This window comes from Littorina saxatilis, linkage group LG5 (genome assembly GCF_037325665.1).
Source record: "Littorina saxatilis isolate snail1 linkage group LG5, US_GU_Lsax_2.0, whole genome shotgun sequence".
Classification (NCBI taxonomy): domain Eukaryota; kingdom Metazoa; phylum Mollusca; class Gastropoda; order Littorinimorpha; family Littorinidae; genus Littorina; species Littorina saxatilis.
The window spans coordinates 13847291-13865954 of record NC_090249.1 but is presented as its reverse complement, the minus strand read 5'-3'; the positions used below and the strand labels follow the sequence as shown (position 1 = coordinate 13865954).

The 18664-nt window shown below is 41.5% G+C and overlaps 1 protein-coding gene across 1 annotated transcript; it reads left to right on the top strand.

Moving 5' to 3' along the window:
* Positions 1-11195: 11195 nt before the first annotated feature.
* Positions 11196-17754, top strand: LOC138965823 (uncharacterized). The gene is made up of 3 exons (XM_070337915.1): positions 11196-11771; positions 12769-12977; positions 14428-17754. Exons 2-3 carry the CDS (start codon positions 12804-12806, stop codon positions 15157-15159), a joined length of 906 nt encoding a protein of 301 aa, XP_070194016.1. The 5' UTR covers positions 11196-11771; positions 12769-12803; the 3' UTR covers positions 15160-17754.
* Positions 17755-18664: the final 910 nt, after the last annotated feature.

The following is an 18664-nucleotide window of genomic DNA, read 5'->3' as shown; positions in this document are numbered from 1 at the left end:
TACGTATACTGTCATCTGGTTGTCGCGACATATGTCGCGCCACCTTACGTACACTGTCATCTGGTTGTCGCGCTACTTTACGTATACTGTCATCTGGTTGTCACGACATATGTCGCACTACTGGCTCAGTCTGTTTGGTCGGTTCCGATTACCTCCCATGGATGCGAAAACCTACCGTTTTTATGTTTCTCTCTGTTAATTCACCAGTGGCTATGTGGCGGGTTAGGGGGAAGAATTTACCCGATGCTCCCCATGCCCAGCATGTCGTATGAGGCGACTAACGGATTCTGTTTCTCCTTTTACCCTTGTTAAGTGTTTCTTGTATAGAATATAGTCAATTTTTGTAAAGATTTTAGTCAAGCAGTATGTAAGAAATGTTAAGTCCTTTGTACTGGAAACTTGCATTCTCCCAGTAAGGTAATATATTGTACTACGTTGCAAGCCCCTGGAGCAATTTTTTGATTAGTGCTTTTATGAACAAGAAACAATTGACAAGTGGCTCTATCCCATCTCCCCCCTTTCCCCGTCGCGATATAACCTTCGTGGTTGAAAACGACGTTAAACACCAAATAAAGAAAGAAAGATGTAACATGTGTTAGAGAATTGCACCAGTGTAAGGATTAAGACCCCCCGATTTAAGACTTCCTCCTTTTTAAGACCTTGATTTTTCAGATTGTCTCTTGATAACTTCTGTAAATGTACCTCCAATTAAAGACTCCCTCCTTTTTAAGACCGGATTTTCTCAGATTTGTGGAGGTCTTAAAAATAAAAGGGGTTCTTCTGTATTTATTGGTGCGCAGTTGTTTATCCCTTGGTCCTCTGCTTTTCTCTCTTTTTCTTAATTTAGGTGGTTTTGCACATGCTTTGTGCTTTTATTGTAGAGCTGTCCCTCCACAAAAATAAGGACGTGAAGAACTCATGGTCTTTAAAATCGGACACTCTCCTAATGCATAGGTTCTGTGATTTTATTGTTGGTACCATCTACACATGTATTTTTCGGCCTGTACATACACAGCTTTTTTGTACATACATGTACATACAGTACTCCTTTATTATGGTTAACAGATTATCTTCTTTTGAAAGATTGGTGGGTGTATAGAATGAGGTGTATTTATTCCAGTTCATGTACGGTTTGTCTGACTCTGATTAGAACCATGCTGCATAGCCTGACGTGTGTCATGTCCAAGTCGAGTTATCAGTTTTATGCAAGTTGTTTCATTTTTCTTCCATGCTATAACTATAAGCCTGTCTACTCCAGAAACCAGAGTTACTGTAAATTGAAAGTATGTGATAAAATACTTAATTAACCCTTGTTGAATTGTCTGGGTGATAATGTTGTTTTAAAGTTATGTTTTGCTGAGTGAGGTCCCGAGCATGAGATGCGCATACGCAGTTCCAAACGTTTTCAATCTCGAACCTCAAAACGTGATGAAGGCAATTACGATATCTTGTTACCACATCATTGCATATTACAGTAACCAGTATTAAAGATCCTTAGTCTGCATTTTCTAGTAAGTTTGTGGAAGGGAGACAATATGGAATGGAGGAAATTTCAGTTCCAACCTTTTTATTTTGCAGAACATTTACACATACTGAACAGAAAAAGTACCCTCTCGAACATTGATATAAACTGATGTCATGGTGCTTATTTCTTACTATCAAGTTTGTGATGGTGAGAGTTTGGAGTTGGAGAGAATTGTGCATTGCAGTTCCAAAGCTTTGCCAGTCACAAACTTCAGACACAACTAACAACAAAGAAAATTGTTTTGTGCTAAGCTTGTGATAGAGAGCCTTTGGAATGTGGTGACTAACTCTTGCTCACTTCGTACTCAGGATCTCGTTGGTATGAAACATGACTTCTATGATAATGCAGCTGAGCGTGAGGAGGGTCATGCCTGAGTACAGTTTTTTTAGTCAGTGAGTTCTGACAAATTTGCTATGTGCGGGGTCGGAAGTTTTATCTTTAAATTTAAGTCTTTAATATCACTTAACTTTCAATTTCAAAGTGCTTGGAGTTGGGAGGGAATTTAAGGGTTATTTTCTTTTTATTTATGTTTTTTGGGAAGGGGTGTCTTTTTGTTTATTCAGGGTAGGGGTGTGAGATACATTTTCGATTTCGTGATCTAATGCTGACAAGCTCATTGAATGATTGATAGCTTATCGTGTCTTGAGGATGGATGGTCACTCGTAGTACTTGACAGAAAACAGGACGGCTACACTGTGCCATAGCTCAGGAATGGCCGGGCAATATCTAACGCTGCACAACTTTACAGTGTTTTTGTTTCCCTGGAACTGCTTGCTGTTTTCTTCCAAAGACTTGTTGTCATGCGCGCCATTTGTTGAAATTGCCCTGCTTGTCGAGACTGTAGCATTGTTGTTGATCAAGTCGACCAAGTGATAGCTCTTGTTGATGTCAAAAGATGCTTGTGATCAGTTTTAAATGAGGTCTGTGTGGATAAGATGACAATGACTGGTTGAAATTGAAGTTTGGCATAGGGACTTTGTCAGGGCACATTGTGAGCATTGAGTGTACTTTTTCTGCTGTATGCATCTGTGAACTGCTAATGAAATCCATGATTTGGAGTGTGTGTAGGTGAAATAACAGATGTAAAATGTGCACATCGCCTGTAAATGTGTCTAAAATGAAATGTTAAGATTATTACTTTCATTGCCAGGTCAAAGCAGCAGATTTTGAAATTGGCTTTATTTGTTTTATTTTGATGTTGACCTCTCTCCAGATGTGTTGGGGTCCTTACTATAACATTAGGCCTAGAAAATAAATTCAGTGTTTCCAATTTCCGCAACCCATCCTATTTTTTCTCCCAACCCTGGCTAGAACTTTCGTTGGCACTCAAAAGAAAATCACAAAAAAACATAACATTTTTTGGCAATGCCATCAGAAAGTTCTTTGTTTATATATACACTGTCTTCTCTTTTAGTTTTAGTACAATGTATGTCATGATGTAAGACCATTTCCACTCTTCCAAAGTGGTGTTAATATTTTTAATGTCAAATGAACAGAAACAACTTGTGAGTTTTGGGTCTTGAAATGCTGCAGGAGGGAATGATCTGTTGACTGCTTGTGATCACAATTTGATGTAAAGAGGGAATGACCTGGACCAAGAGGGAGGAATTGCTGACTTGTGAACAATTATTTCCCATCAGATTTTCTGAATTGTCAACCCTCCAGTTAATATGATCAAAGCATTTTGCCGTTTGACTTTGTGTGGTTTTAAAAATTCAAATTGCTTCCCTTGATTTTGGATATATATATATAATTATATATACATTCTGGGATACATGATGTGCTAAGGAACCCCCCGCGGGTTAGGGGGAAGAATTTACACGATGCTCCCCCGCATGTCGTAAGAGGCGACTAACGGATTCTGTTTCTCTTTTTACCCTTGTTACGTGTTTCTTGTATAGAATATAGTCAATTTTTGTAAAGATTTTAGTCAAGCAGTATGTAAGAAATGTTAAGTCCTTTGTACTGGAAACTTGCATTCTCCCAGTAAGGTAATACATTGTACTACGTTGCAAGCCCCTGGAGCAAATTTTTGATTAGTGCTTTTGTGAACAAGAAACAATTGACAAGTCAAGTGGCTCTATCCCATCTCCCCCCTTTCCCCGTCGCGATATAATCTTCGTGGTTGAAAACGACGTTAAACACCAAATAAAGAAAGAAAGAATGTGCTAAGGAAAAAGTTTGAAAATAAATTCCTGGGTTTTGGGTCTTAGTTGAGTAAAGAAAGTTGAACACACCTTGTCATTAATGTAATATGTGTTTAGCTTTCCTCAAGAGTCAAAAATACCCAATGCAGTTCACTTCAATGATTTTGTTTTTGAAGAAAATGTAACATCATTAACTTAAAATATCTGAGCAGAAACCTGAGAAAGGGCTTTGTGCTATACCTTTTTTTCTGTTTTTGTACATACCGTACCTTATTTGTAGGTTTCAAAGGCCCATTACACACACAAAAAAGTTGTTTTTAATGTACAGTATGTCGACAAAGTTTCTGTTGTTGGCTTGAAATTGCAAGATTCAATCAGTCATTGACCTCAAACTTTAGTCTTTATAAAAAGTTTGATACTTTTGGTAGATTGTGTGTGTGGATTTTCACTCTTTTTTTAATGGATTTTCACTTTTTCTGTTGTTTTTTCCTTGGATTTTTTTCTCCTCTTTTCGTGGGGAAAGCAATTTTAGTTCTCGGTATTCGGTGCTAATGTAAGCACATGACATGTTATATTTACGTTGATTACCTAGTCCAGAGTGGGCTTCATTTGATCATGTTTTGTCAATTCACTATCTATCAACTTCTTACTGTGTGTGTGTGTGTGCATGTTGGTGTGTGTGTGTATGTTCGTGCTGCTCAGTTACCAAGCCTGAATATCAAAATTCAAGATTTCTAGGCTAGTTAAGGCAGCAATTCTTTGTATCCTCGACAAGACAATATGGTACTGTTGCTGTTTTTGAATAATGTTCAACGTCTGCCTTTGTGGGGGAGTTTGTCTTTTATGTGATTTTCCCTTTTCAATCAAAGTTTCAATTTTGAAATGGTTTACCGGAACGATTTGTTGTCATGTAGAAAGTTTTAAGTTTCTGGAATTTTTGAACTCTTAGAATCGTAGATGCTTGTGATCTATTTTGTGTCTGTTTTTCAACGAGGGAAATTATAGGTGTTGATTGAAAGGTTCGTATAGCTTTTCTGTTACAATAACACTAGCTGTTAACGTTAATGATAGTCTCCTTCCTGGGAAGAACACCTCGTAAATCGACATACATCCGTCCAGGCTTTTTTTTTTTTCCTTCCACAGGGTGACATACTATAAATCAACAACTATTTTCTGCAAAGAGTGGGAGATCTTTGCCGAATTTAATTCATAACTGACTGTTATGTCCATCTGCAACCCCCCGCGGGTTAGGGGGAGTCCCATATTGGTTGGGACGAGAAAGAATTTACCCGATGCTACCCAGCATGTCGTAAGAGGCGACTAACGGTTCTGTTTCTCCTTTTACCCTTGTTAAGTGTTTCTTGTATAGAATATAGTCAATGTTTGTAAAGATTTTAGTCAAGCAGTATGTAAGAAATGTTAAGTCCTTTGTACTGGAAACTTGCATTCTCCCAGTAAGGTCATATATTGTACTACGTTGCAAGCCCCTGGAGCAATTTTTTTATTAGTGCTTTTGTGAACAAGAAACAATTAACAAGTGGCTCTATCCTATCTCCCCCCTTTCCCCTATCCCATCTCCCCCCTTTCCCCGTCGCGATATAACCTTGAATGGTTGAAAACGACGTTAAACACCAAATAAAGAAAGAAAGAAAGTCCATCTGCAAAATCATTTCAGCAAGAAATATTCCACTCTGCATAGGTAGCAGCCAGCTTCTTCATTCTTGGTACTTGTCCAAATGGTAAGATGCCCTTGTCAGAGGTAACACCTAATATGAGTATGTGATGGTGTAATTAAGTACAGTGGTACCTGCCATGAAAGGACACCCTTGGGACCAGACAACAGTGTCCCTACATTGCAGGTGGCCTGTCATGACGGGTTTACTTTGGTAGAGATAATATAAACAGGGACAAGAGCAGGTGTCCTTTTAAGGGAGGTGTCCTCTCATGGGAGGGTCCACACATCGCGGGTACTGCTGTGGGATCTTGAACCTTTCCAGAGACATTTGATAGAAAGGAGTAAGGACTGTGTCCTGTTATACCTCTTTCTGTCTGACATTTAGTGATACATGTAACTTAGACAGTGGGAAATATTTGATTTCATTTACAGGAAAGCGCCCAAATGTAATTGTGTGTGATATGCTCTGAATAAAAATAACAGGCACAATGAAGCTTAGATCGCATGCTTTTAGTAAGGTACCATGCTGAAATACCTGTTTCTAATTCTGCAGGTACCTAAGCGTTTTGGATTTGTCTGAAGTTATGACAAAAAGTTCAGTCAGATATGTACTAGGGAGAGATATTCAGAGCTGCTATTAAGTGAACACACAAGGTTTTTCAAGCTAACTATGTATTTTTGAGTGGTGTGCGTGTGTCTGATTGTATAAGCGATGTCTCTTTGGTTATTTATGTGTGGGATCTGAAACTTTGTTTATCTTTCGGTTGTTTCTGTTTTCATTTGTAAATGTAGTTTTCGCCTCCCAACCACTCCACCCTTCACCTACTCATATATTTGCAGTTGCATAGTACTAGGTATCTTGTTTGTGATTTTTTCCCTTCATGATGAGAATTACAACACTTTTCATTCATCGGTGTCATGTTGCTGTGTTTTCAATACTTTTCCTTTGTAAAGATATGAATATATAAATATTTATTCATCACAATTTGTTTCCATGTGATATTCCTGTAAAGCTGGTGAGTAAAAGATTGAAAGTGGTTAGCTTGTACATGATAACAGTTTCTGATTGTTTGGAAATGTGTCAGTGGTGAATAAATTTAGTTTAATTCCTTAGCTGATGTGTTTTACTTTTGTAGTGTGAGAGGACGAGTGTGTGTGTGTGATGTGTGTTATCTCGTGTTCACAGTTCATTGCACTTTAAATCCCTGTTAAAAATCGACGTCGTTTTGGCGTAACTCATTTTTCAGCACATGTGAATATTTATTCCTGGTATAGAATATAGATAGAAAAATAAAAGAATGTTAAATCATGTTTTTCCCATCGTATTTTAAAGAGAATATTTCTCATGAAGTTTTTGGTTTTTTTAGACTAAAGCACCAAAACATTTAAATCGCCAAGAATCGAGTTGCGCCAAAATTCCAGGACGACGACAAAATGTTATGTAACAGCTTGGCTCTACAACTGCTTTCATTCACACATTCACTCTTGTGCTTTTCAAGACTGTTTCCTTTAACCGGGCAAACAATCAAGTGCATGGGATTATTTTTGCGGGTTGACAGGTGTCAGTTGCCAAATAATTTCAGCACCCCCAAAAATCACAATCTAAACAGAAAACAGCTACTTGAAAACGTTCCTTTGGATCATCACACATATCGACATGTCAGAGCTCCTGAGCCTGGGTGCTTGCTACCTATGCATAGCTGGCGAAGGGGGGGGAGGGATTAATTTTACCGGTTGACAGGTGTCAGTTACCAAATAAATTCAGCACCCAAAAAGATCCCAATCTAAACAGAAAACAGCCACTTGAAAACGTTCCTTTGGATCATCACACATATTGACATGTCAGAGCTGCATGTTCCATTATCAAAATGTATACACAAACAGTAATATTATGTCTGGTTTTCTTAATCGCGAATAACTTTTATGAAGTAAGGCAAGGCACAGGATTTATTCAAGAAACCCCATGAAAAGATTAAGAAATAAATATTTCAACATATATACATAAGTAAGAATGCGATACTTGTACGGTTATCGGGAACTTCGCCCTTGTATGGAACGCAGAAAATATTAATTCATATAAAGCATACTCACCTCCTTCGAAATACATGTAACAAACAGCTTATGAACCCCAAGGGAATTAATTACGTACTCATGAAACGTGGGATAAAGGCAGTTACTTCCCTTGTACCAATTGGCTGACGGACTGTGCCATGGGACTATTTTGACCTGTAAAATGATACATTTCGCGCTCTCTCTCACACAGATAGTCCTTCCACACACGCACTGACACTACGGTCGTACACACTGCGCGCGCCGCGTACCGGATTGTCGCCATCATCATTTGTTTTCACTTGACTGAACATGATAAAACAATTCAGTAAAAGTGGTTGTTTACACAGGCCATAGACCTATCTAATAGGTCCCTGTTTACACACACACCGTGACACTAACACTTACACACACACACACCAACACACACTAACTAACACACACACTAACACACTAACACTTAGTGACACATACTCACGTGCATGAGATACCACGATCAGTCATACATACACGTCAAACATCACTGATACACTGGCGTGCACACACACCACACACACACACTAACTCTCATCAACACACACACACACACACACGCACACATGAACACACACACACACACGGCACACACACACACACACACACACACACACACACACACAGTGACAATAGTGATACACACGTCACTGAGTCAGTGGACACTGACGCCACGGTCCCACGCACACACACACACACACACAGTGACAATAGTGATACACACGTCAGTGGACACGCCACGCCGGTCCCACGCACACACACACACACACACACAGTGACAATAGTGATACCCACGTCAGTCAGTGGACACGCCGCCACGGCCGGTCCGGCCACGCACACGCACACACACACACACACACACACGGATTGTCGCCGCGCCATCATCATTCTTTCCGGCAAACATAAAACGTTTGAAAGCGGTTGTTTAGGAGGACCCGGACGAGAACATTGAGCAATGTACCAATGAGGAAATCTATACATGACTCCTGTCTGATAGATATGGGTCCGCTAAAGCTCTCTCTTTCCAATCCAGTATAGCTATCATTTTACTTAACCTCTCTCTCTCTCTCTCTCTCTCTCTCTCTCTCTCTCTCTCTCTCTCTCCTCTCTCCCTCAGTCTCTCTCTCTCTCTCTCTCTCTCTCTCTCTCTCTCTCTCTCTCTCTCTCTCTCTCTCTCTTCCTCCTTTCCCTTTCTTGTCGAGTCTTTTCTGTACATGCTTCTCACAAAAGACATTTCACCCATCAGTAACTAACTAGTACTGTAACACACACAAAATGAGTGTCCACGGATTGAAAACCCAAAACAGAAAAGACTGCTAATTGCTGTGCGATAACTCTACGGCCCACCACACATATTCCCTCCGTGTGTCCAGTCCAATTAAGCACAACGGATTGAATCCATCAACTGACTGACGCAGTTGCGACGAAAAGGAGAATTCTTAGTTGATTAGCAGACCTGTATTGAATGCGAACTGACGAAATCCTTCCTGTAAACACGGAACGGCAGAGCACCAAAAGATAGGACAAAGTCAATGTTTATTCATGAGATCTCACTGCTGCTTGGAGATCAGGCGATAGTCTTTAAAACACAGGACTGTACCATTATATTATGGTCGTAGGGTTTCGGGGAGTTTCGAGACTAAATTCTTGAGGCAAAACGTGCAATCTGGAGGTCTTTTTAGTGCAGTTTTCTGGTGTTATTTTGTTGTCAGTAAAAAAAATTTTAACTTGACAACAAGAACCATTACTCAAAACACGGAGAAACTTCGTTTACTTAGACCTACCCAAATTCGTTTCTGGAATTGGACTAGTCCTATGTCAAGGTTACACTAATAAGAGATTAGCCATGCCTGATTACTGGACTAGTTGTTTTGTAACTAGTCATCGACACTTTTTCATCGACATTACTGACTTCTGGATGACTGATGTACGTTAGTTTGCTTCTCCCCTGACAGTAACATTTCAAATATGAGTTGTTCTTTCCGCTCTTCCTCAGAAATTGTTTCTTTAATTTGAATCAGGGGCTGCTCGGACGTGAGGGCAATTGACCTGCATGTGAATCAAAGGTTAGTAGACGCATCCTACAATTAATTGAAAGTAATGAAAAAGATATCATACGCCGTAGACAAAAAGCACACAGGCATTTATGCATGTACGCTTGCAATTTTATACAGAGAGACCTGCAAACTATAGGAAGGTTTAGCTGGGTGTGGTTTTTGTTTGTGGGTTTTTTTTACGCTTAGTTGTTTGTTTTCTTTGTTTTTGGGCGTTTTTTGTTTGTTTGCTTGTTTGTTGTCGTTGGTTTTTTTTCTGTTTTGTCGTGTTTTATCCCCCTTTTTATTTGTTTTTTTCTTCTTCATATGAATGTTATCTTTTGTTGTGTTATGTTTGTGTGTGTGTGTGACGACGGTGTGTGTGTGTGTGTGTGTGTGTGTGTGTTTTGGGGTGAGGGGTGAGTGGGAGGTGGTCTTATTCATTGTACAGCATAATTACTTCAAATACTGTATTTTCGTTTCACATGTCTAACGCGTCTAATTCTATCTCCAAGCAAACTTTATATGTATTCTGAAGAATTCATTTCATTTTCTTAATTCAGCAGCCGTCTTCGATTTTCTTGCAAGACAAAAACCATTTGTAAGGAAGCCAAAAACATTCAGCTATAAAAACGCCGTTTTGAGATAACAATAACAATAACAATAACAATAACAGCACTTTATTGTCCATTAAAATATTACATAAAAATGGAAATTTTTCTTCGGCACACCCTGTCTGCCTGTAAACGATTATAACAACAATTGTATAGGACGACACACATAAAACATAAAACATAAAAGGGATACAATCAAATATGATATTGCACTATGTAAATTTACCCTCTCATATCACAGGAGTTGGGTTTCACAGCCGAGTAATCACATTACAAATATTTCCCACACACCTTCACATGTACACATTGTTTGTTTGTTTTCCCAGCCGACCAGCCTCTACGTGATGCGAGAAGAATTTAAAATGGTGACTGCAGAAGGCAGGAATGACTTTTTAAACTGGTTTTTGCGTGCCAAAGGGACCTTATAACGTTTACCTGAAGGGAGAATTTCGAAACAGGGGTTGAGAGGATGGATCGGATCACGGACAATTTTGAGAGCTTTCCGCTTAATGGCAGCTTCGTAGAGACTGGTCAGCTGTCGTTGGGGTTGCCCAACAAGCTTGCTAGCCGTCGCAACAATGCGGTGGAGTTTAGCTTTGTTTTTAACATTTGTGGTACCATACCATGTCACAATGTTAAAAGTCAGTATGCTTTCAATCAAACTGCGATACACAAGTTCCATAACACTTTGATTGACATTAAAACATTTAAGCTTCCTGAGAAGAAAAAGTCGCTGCTGAGCTTTCTTATAAACAGCATGAACATGATCACTAAAAGTCAGCTTATTGTCAATTGAAACCCCAAGATATTTGAAGGTTTCCACAAGTTCAACTTCCTTGTCGCTTATTCTCACTTTTTAGAAAATATCAACTCGCTGACTTTCCAAAAAACAAAATAGCAAAAAAAACTCGCTGACTTTCAGCAAGTCAGTGAAGTTTTGAAATGTATCCATCAGACCAGCAGTACACGTGTTTACACAGCAAATGGATCTTTTCTTTGCTTCCTTTTAACAAAGGCCTTCAAACAATGCACCGCCAGGACCGTGCTCATATCAGCACGGCATTGTCAAACACCAATACTGATCCGGAACTTGATTCTCTTATTGCATAAAGCCGTGCAGTGGCACTATAGGAACAGAACAGCGGGATTGTGGGAGGTACAAAAACAACTGGGACTTTATAGCGAAAAGGGAATAGGTGAAGTGCTTTGAATATAGTAACATGGATTTTTTTTTTTTTTTTTTTTTTTTTTTTTACGTTGCGTTTGTGTTTTCTTTTCCTCACAAGAAGTCATTAGGTTTCGAACACACAGTGTGTTTATTGTTGCAGAAATATAACAATGACAAGGAAGAAATGAAGTGTTTTGTAGTGACGCCCATTTTCTTTTTCTTTGTTTTCTTCCTTTTTACTCTACTGTTGCGTTTGTGTTTCCTTTGACGCACAAGGTTTAATTAGTTCCCGAACACGCAGCTATAGCGCGCTTATTGATGTGGGAATATTCTGTACAGGTGCTTGGTGCGTGATAGGAAATTGGCAAGGATTATCCGACTACCTTCCTCCATCTGTGGATCTTTAAATTATTCATAACAGAAGTGGAGGTCGAACGGACGTCAGTGGGCGACATACCTATTTGGTCAACTGGACAGCATTGCTTTTGGCTCGACACTCGGCATTCTGCGGCGAACCCATATTCAAGGTAAGTCGATTGTGAACATGATGATGATGATGAGGAGGAGGAGAAGGAGGAGGAAGAGGAGGAGGAGGAGGGGAGGAGGAGGAGGAGAAGGAGAATAAGAGACAATGCGTGCAATGCAGGGAAAAAGACCAAAGGAAGGGGAACAACCTTGAGATATGCTCTTCCTGTTAGCCGTGTGTGCCAGTGTGTGTGTGTGTGTGTGTGTATGGCAACCATTTGTTGTTGTTTTGTGCGTGTGTGTGTGTGTGTGTGTGTGTGCCTGCATGCATTTGTAGTTTTGTTTTCGCAATGGTCTTTGCCTTCGCGGTCATCTTGAGTTCGGTTGATTACACCAGCAGAAACAACCTTGGACACTTTGTCCAGGGAGCGGTTGGTACATTTCTTTGATGGAATGTGGGGCAGGCAATAGGACTAATCTTTCTAGTGACCGCAGTTTGTTCCTGAAGGCTTTCCCATATTTTAGAAAAAGAAGGTTGAGTTGTCTTGTACACTGTTAACGTTTGTTTGTTGTTGTTATTTTCTCGATCGATCCTGTGTGATAGAACAGTGAAGCATTAAGTTCTCTAAATTGTCACCATTTAGGAGGGGGGGGGTGTTGTCGGGCGGGGGGTTTTGTGTGTAGTCAGTGTGACCATGGCTTGTCATGGTTGTGCCTGAAGTTTGAACTAAAGTCATTTCACAGCCTTTTCTCTCTTTTTTCTTTCTCTCCCCCACCCCCATTTTTCGTGTTTTTGTCCTTTTTGTTTTCTTTTGGCCCGGTAACCTTGACTTATATATCATGCCATTAAATCCATTTCTTATTAGTTGATTATGACCATAATAGAGCCTCAGTAGTATGTCCACAGACAGTGAAAGATCTCTGCAAGGTTTCCCACTTCAAATTTTAATCTTTTTGTTGTAAGCTTCAATTTTTGTCCAGCTATGTATACAAACGATTCGTAACAATAATCGCAATGGGGAATGTCCCTCTCAAACAATTTTTCTTCCTCACTTGCAGCTTACCGGAAGTGACTCAATCAACCGCAAAGCACCATGGTCCTGGAACGAAGTTTTGATTCTGCGGAATTGAAACAGTTGCTAGCGGGCAGCGAGATGCTAGTGGACAAATCACTGGCCGCGGAAGGGCATCGTAACCGTTCCAGAATTAGTCGCCCGCCCCTCCCCAAGGGATCACAGGTCTTCGAGAAGGTCCTCGATGAATTTCAGGTGAGAGGGTTTGAAAGCATTCTTGTTGTTATTCTACCGTCCTCACGTGAGCGATCCTGTGCTCCTTTTAAGCGATCCTGTGCTCTGTCGACGCTTTTACATGTGATGACAGTATCCTTCCACTTGTTTGTTTGTTTGTTTGTTTGTTTGCTTAACGCCCAGTCAACCACGAAGGGTGATATCAGGGCGGTGCTGCATTGACATTTAACGTGCGCCACACACAAGACAGAAGTCGCAGCACAGGCTTCATGTCTCACCCAGTCACATTATTCTGACACCGGACCAACCAGTCCTAGCACTAACCCCATAATGCCAGACGCCAGGCGGAGCAGCCACTAGATTGCCAATTTTAAAGTCTTAGGTATGACCCGGCCGGGGTTCGAACCCACGACCTCCCGCTCACTGGGCGGACGCCTTACCACTAGGCCAACCGTGTTGCGGTTCCTTCCACTTGGACACATACCAAAAATGGTAACATTCAAGAAGTGTGTCCCAAATTTAAGAGAGCTTTTGCAAGGTTCCAAACTTTGAATAACGAAGAAAGCCGTACGTGGCAGTGTGCTGATACTATAGCAACATTGTGGTGAAAAGCGACAATGTTGACTTTGAAATTCGACTCATTCACTAAACTTGATGTTCAAAGGGAAATAACTACACGGCGGACTGTTGAGGGAATGAGTTGGGACACAGTTCTTGAAGTTTACCATAAACTCAACAGGCTGGCTTTTTTTTCTGTGGCATTTTCTTTGCTGAATTATCTACGAAAGTAACATTTTTGTCAATCCGGCCCAGAAATTGCTTCAGCAAAACATTCTTCCTCTGCACAGAGAGAAGTCCGGTTGTTGATTGTGGGTATGTATTCAAGTGCATGGATGATCTTATCCCACGTCAAAGCCGGGGCAGCTCTGATATAGTGTACGCGGTCGCTTTCAGACCTGAAGTCGACATCGCCCCATGAATGTCATCCTTTACACAACAAGGACTGTACCTTCGATGTGGAAGAGGGTGTGATAGCAGTGAATAAGTGAGTGAGTGGATGAGTACTGTTCAGGAGAAATGTGTGTGCACAGGCTTCCATTTTGATTACATACAACGAGAAAAATGCGAAAATGACGAGTAAGTGTGCAAGTGAGTGTTGTCAGTCTCGCCGAGTGTTGGTTTTAGACCGTGGGCTGGGAATTAGAGTTCGTGTGAACAGGCTTGGAAAAGTCAATGACAAGGCAGGGAACATTCTATTTTAAAGAACTTTACAAATGGATACACGAAAACCCAGTCCTTATTAACACGCGTGTCTCTCACTTCTAGCGGGGGCGAGGATATAAGTGTGTGTGTGTGGGGGTGGGGGTGGAGGGGGGGGGGTCACCGTGGACGTGTTCCACTGGAATATAGTTTACCTGTCACAATATCGGGAGACGCATTAACTTTATTCCCATCACTGCTTCAATTCCAGCCAGAGAGACTGGGTCCAGAAATACGAGTGACCGGTCCGTCATCACACCTCCAGGCACCAAGCAACAAACGGGTGATCACAGGGGACGCGACTCTTCTCAGTCCAGGCTCCCCCAGAGTTCGCTCCCGTTCCAACTCGCCTGCGCCCATATCCGGTCCCAGAAGTGCGACGCGAGTAAATTCCCCTCACGGCTCTCGCCCAGGTAGCGCTGCAAAGCAAGGAGCGCCGTCTGGTGGCGTGCCTTCTTCCGTAAGCGGAAATGCACAGCAGACATTGAGCAGACCTTCTTCGAAAACACTTTTGGTATCTGCTGCAAAGCAACGACCGCCCTCTGGTGGGGTGCCATTTACCGGAAGCGGAAATGCACAACAGACATTGAGCAGACCTTCTTCGAAAACACTTTTGGTATCTGCTGCAAAGCAACGACCGCCGTCTGGTGGGGTGCCTTCTACCGGAAGCGGAAATGCACAACAGACATTGAGCCGACCTTCTTCGAAAACACTTTTGGTATCTGCTGCAAAACAACGACCGCCGTCTGGTGGGGTGCCTTCTACCGGAAGCGGAAATGCACAACAGACATTGAGCAGACCTTCTTCGAAAACACTTTTGGTATCTGCTGCAAAGCAACGACCGCCGTCTGGTGGGGTGCCTTCTACCGGAAGCGGAAATGCACAGCAGATATTGAGCAGACCTTCTTCGAAGACACTGTTGGTATCTGCTGCAATGAACTGAGACTGATTGATCTTGACGTGGATCTTAATCCAAGGACGTTCAAACTGACCAGGCCTCAAATCCTTGGAAGACACTGTTGGTGTTAACTGTGATAAATTTAGGGACAATCTTGATGTGAGCTGTGTTTTCGAAAAACCGTAACATTGAAACTACGCTGAAATGTATTAAAGTTGTTTGAAGCCCAGCGTTGGTGTGACATTCCAGAACGCCGCACTGAGATGCTCCATCAGTGGTATTGTCTTGACATGAAGGATTGAACAACAGCGAGGCTCTCCTCAAGCAGGAACTGCTGTATTGAAGTAACTTGACATAGAGGCCGCCGTAACCGTTAAAGTTACAATGGTTTTGAACAGAAACATTATTACGCTGCATTGATCTAACTTGCCATTACAATGGCTCTTGCAGCGACAATGAGATCAGTGTAAGCTTTGGTTACATTGACAAAGCTTTCTTGATGTTAGGGGCTCCGCTCACATATGTAACTTCAGCAGGACCGACGACGCACTGCAGATTATTCCAGCCCGCTACACGTTGCATGAAAGGAAAACATGCCAAGTACTCGTCATAATCCCGATCGCGGCATAAATAATGTGCAGTGCGTCGTCTGTGCCGCTGAAACTGCGCAGGTATATTCTGCCCATTAGGGTCATAGCTAGCCTAATAAGGAATGACGCTAGCTGCGGCTGCATGTGAACAAAATCATTCACACACCACTATTGATTATTTCACATGAAGTTGTTGCGCCCAGCCTGAATCAACTTGATGCTGCGGTTCTTACCGCCGAACATCTTATATTAGCTTTTAATGGCGAGTCAGACACTTGCAAGCGTCGATGTGAGTCGTACTGATGGACATTGAAAATGGTGTGCCCAACATGATGCTGTGTTAGCCGAGTGTGATCGTGCTGCCCAGGTTTTCAAGATGTAACTGGATTGTTCTCAAGAGGATTGTCCAGTGGATTTCACAGCCCTTCCCTTGTAAGCAGTTCCGCTCACTATCTCAACTCTGTCAAGGCTTTTACACTGGATAAGACCATCTCTCCGCTTTGGACGCATACCAAACATCAACACATCCTGACTTAATCTCACGCAGAGTGGGAATTTATGATGAATTAATTCATTAAAAATAATCAAATGTTGCACACAAAAAGCGGTCCAGGCTATTGTCCCAGAGAAGCCTGAGATGCTCTTATCCGGGAGCATCTCGTTACTCCCCCGTATCGTTACTCCCCCGGCTCGTTACTCCCCCGGCTTGTTACTAACCTAACCCTAACCCTAAGGGGGAGTAACGAGCCGGGGGAGTAACGAGCCGGGGGGAGTAACGAGCTGATCCCCTCTTATCCCACGTAAACGCCTGGCCGGATTAGATCTAAGATTGTGAACAGGGTCGTTTACACGGGAATGCCTTTAATGTGAGCACGGGTTGTTGTTGTTTTTCAATTATAGGGCACTAATGTTTGATGCTCGAATTGTTTATTGTGATAGATTGCTATTATAATGAACTTTACACTCTCTCTCGGAGTTAAATGTAGATGAAGATGTAAATAAATGAAGCTCTCTGGCTTGAAATGTAAAACAAGTTAAACATCCTGATGTGCCGTGTGTCGGGTTGTGGTTATCGGGGGACAAAAGGGGTTGCATATTTCAATTTTCCTCTGTGTGTGTGTGTGTGTGTGTGTGTGTGTGTGTATGTGTGTGTGCGTGTGTGTGTGTGTGTGTGTGTGTGTGTGTGTGTGAGTGTGTGTGTGTGTGTGTACGTGCTTGCGAGCGTGTCCGGCTGTTTGTCTGTCTGCGTCAACCTATGTCTGTTGCATGATGACTCAGTGTTTGTCTTAATTTCCACTACCTCTATTCATGATGGAAAGTGTTACAACAGTCATTGGAACCAAACACGATCCACGAATTTCCACGGATTTATTGCATTGTGACAAACTGATGCCCTACAAAAACAGATAAAGCAGAGACTCTGGAATCATTTATTGAACAGTTTGTCAATCTCCATTACGACCGCAAACCGATAATACCCAGACACAAAAGAGTTGTTGTCTTGGTGCATTATAGCGTGCACGCGCTAATGCAGTGATTCGCATTGTGTACGTGTGTTACGCGTGATTGTTCTGAAAAGTGACTATTATATGATTGTTCTGAAAGTCTACTATTTATTTCATCGTAATCATGTAAGCCCTCATACGTGATTGTTCTGAAAGCTTACTAATTTACATGATTGTTCTGAAACTCTACTAAAGGTAAACGTGCTTCACCCGTGAAATCAGTGTAGTCAGATATGGAACAATATACATGTATACCCCTGCTAAACGAAGTGTGTTTGAGTTTATCCGTCAGTTTTCTGTGTGCGCGACAGCTTCAGATGTGTGTTTGAGTTGATCCGTCTCTCCACTCCCTTTTTTTAGGTGTAGGGCCGGGGTGGGGGAGGTTTGTTCATATCAACTGACACTTTATCAAACCATTTGAATAATTCATATACAAAATTCTGGTGGTTGCTGTGTAATAAAAAAACCCAAGTGTCACTGAAAACAGAGATGTGCTAATAAATTTAGCTTTCATGTGTGTGCATGTGTGGTGTGTGTGTGCGTATGTACTCAGTGCACTGGCGTCGGAAACTGGGGGGGGGGGGCAGCTGCTGTTCCTGGGGGGGGGCAAACATGCCCCCCCCCCCCCCAATATTTAGGATGACAAAAATATTCACACAGAGAGAGAGAGAGAGAGGGGGAGAGAGAGAGACAGAGAGAGACAGAGAGAGACAGAGAGACAGAGAGTGTGAGAGAGAGAGAGAGAGAGAGTGAGAGAGAGTTGATAAACAAAATACCCCCCCCCCCCCCACACACACACACACACACAAAATAAGTATATTGTCTCGCGTGCAAGAACTTTATAGCCCAGACTCCCCACCCATCTCGCAACCCCGGCCATCTCCTCACGTCTCTCATCCCCTCTCCACTTGAAATTTTAGTTCATAAAAAAAAAAAGTTTCATTTATGAAAATTATTTGTTGTGCCTTTCGTCTTTAAAGGGGCAAAAATTAGCTTCCATTTTTCCTCTTTGCCATGCCTTTCGATCTATTTTGGTGACCTAGCCACCTAAGCATGGCAAAGAGGGAAAATCAAAAGTTTCTATGTGTCCCTTTAAACCTGTAATTAGAATTTTGAGTTGGGAATACTCAAGAACAATCATTACATTTTTGAAGATTATAAATAATTTTTGTCTTTGGACATTTAATTTGAATTTTGAGTTGAGAACAATAAAGAAGACATGTTCAATGTATGAACGTATTACTTGTTGAGTTTGTATTCATTGGGCGGGGGTATAAATATCAATTTCACTTTAGATTTAGTATCATTGTATCAAAATATTGTTCCATTTACATACAGACATACACACAGACAGACGGACAAAGTGAATCCAGTATACCCCCTCCAACTTCATTGGGCTGGGGTATAAATATCAATATCACTAAAGATTTAGTATCATTGTATCAAAATATTGTT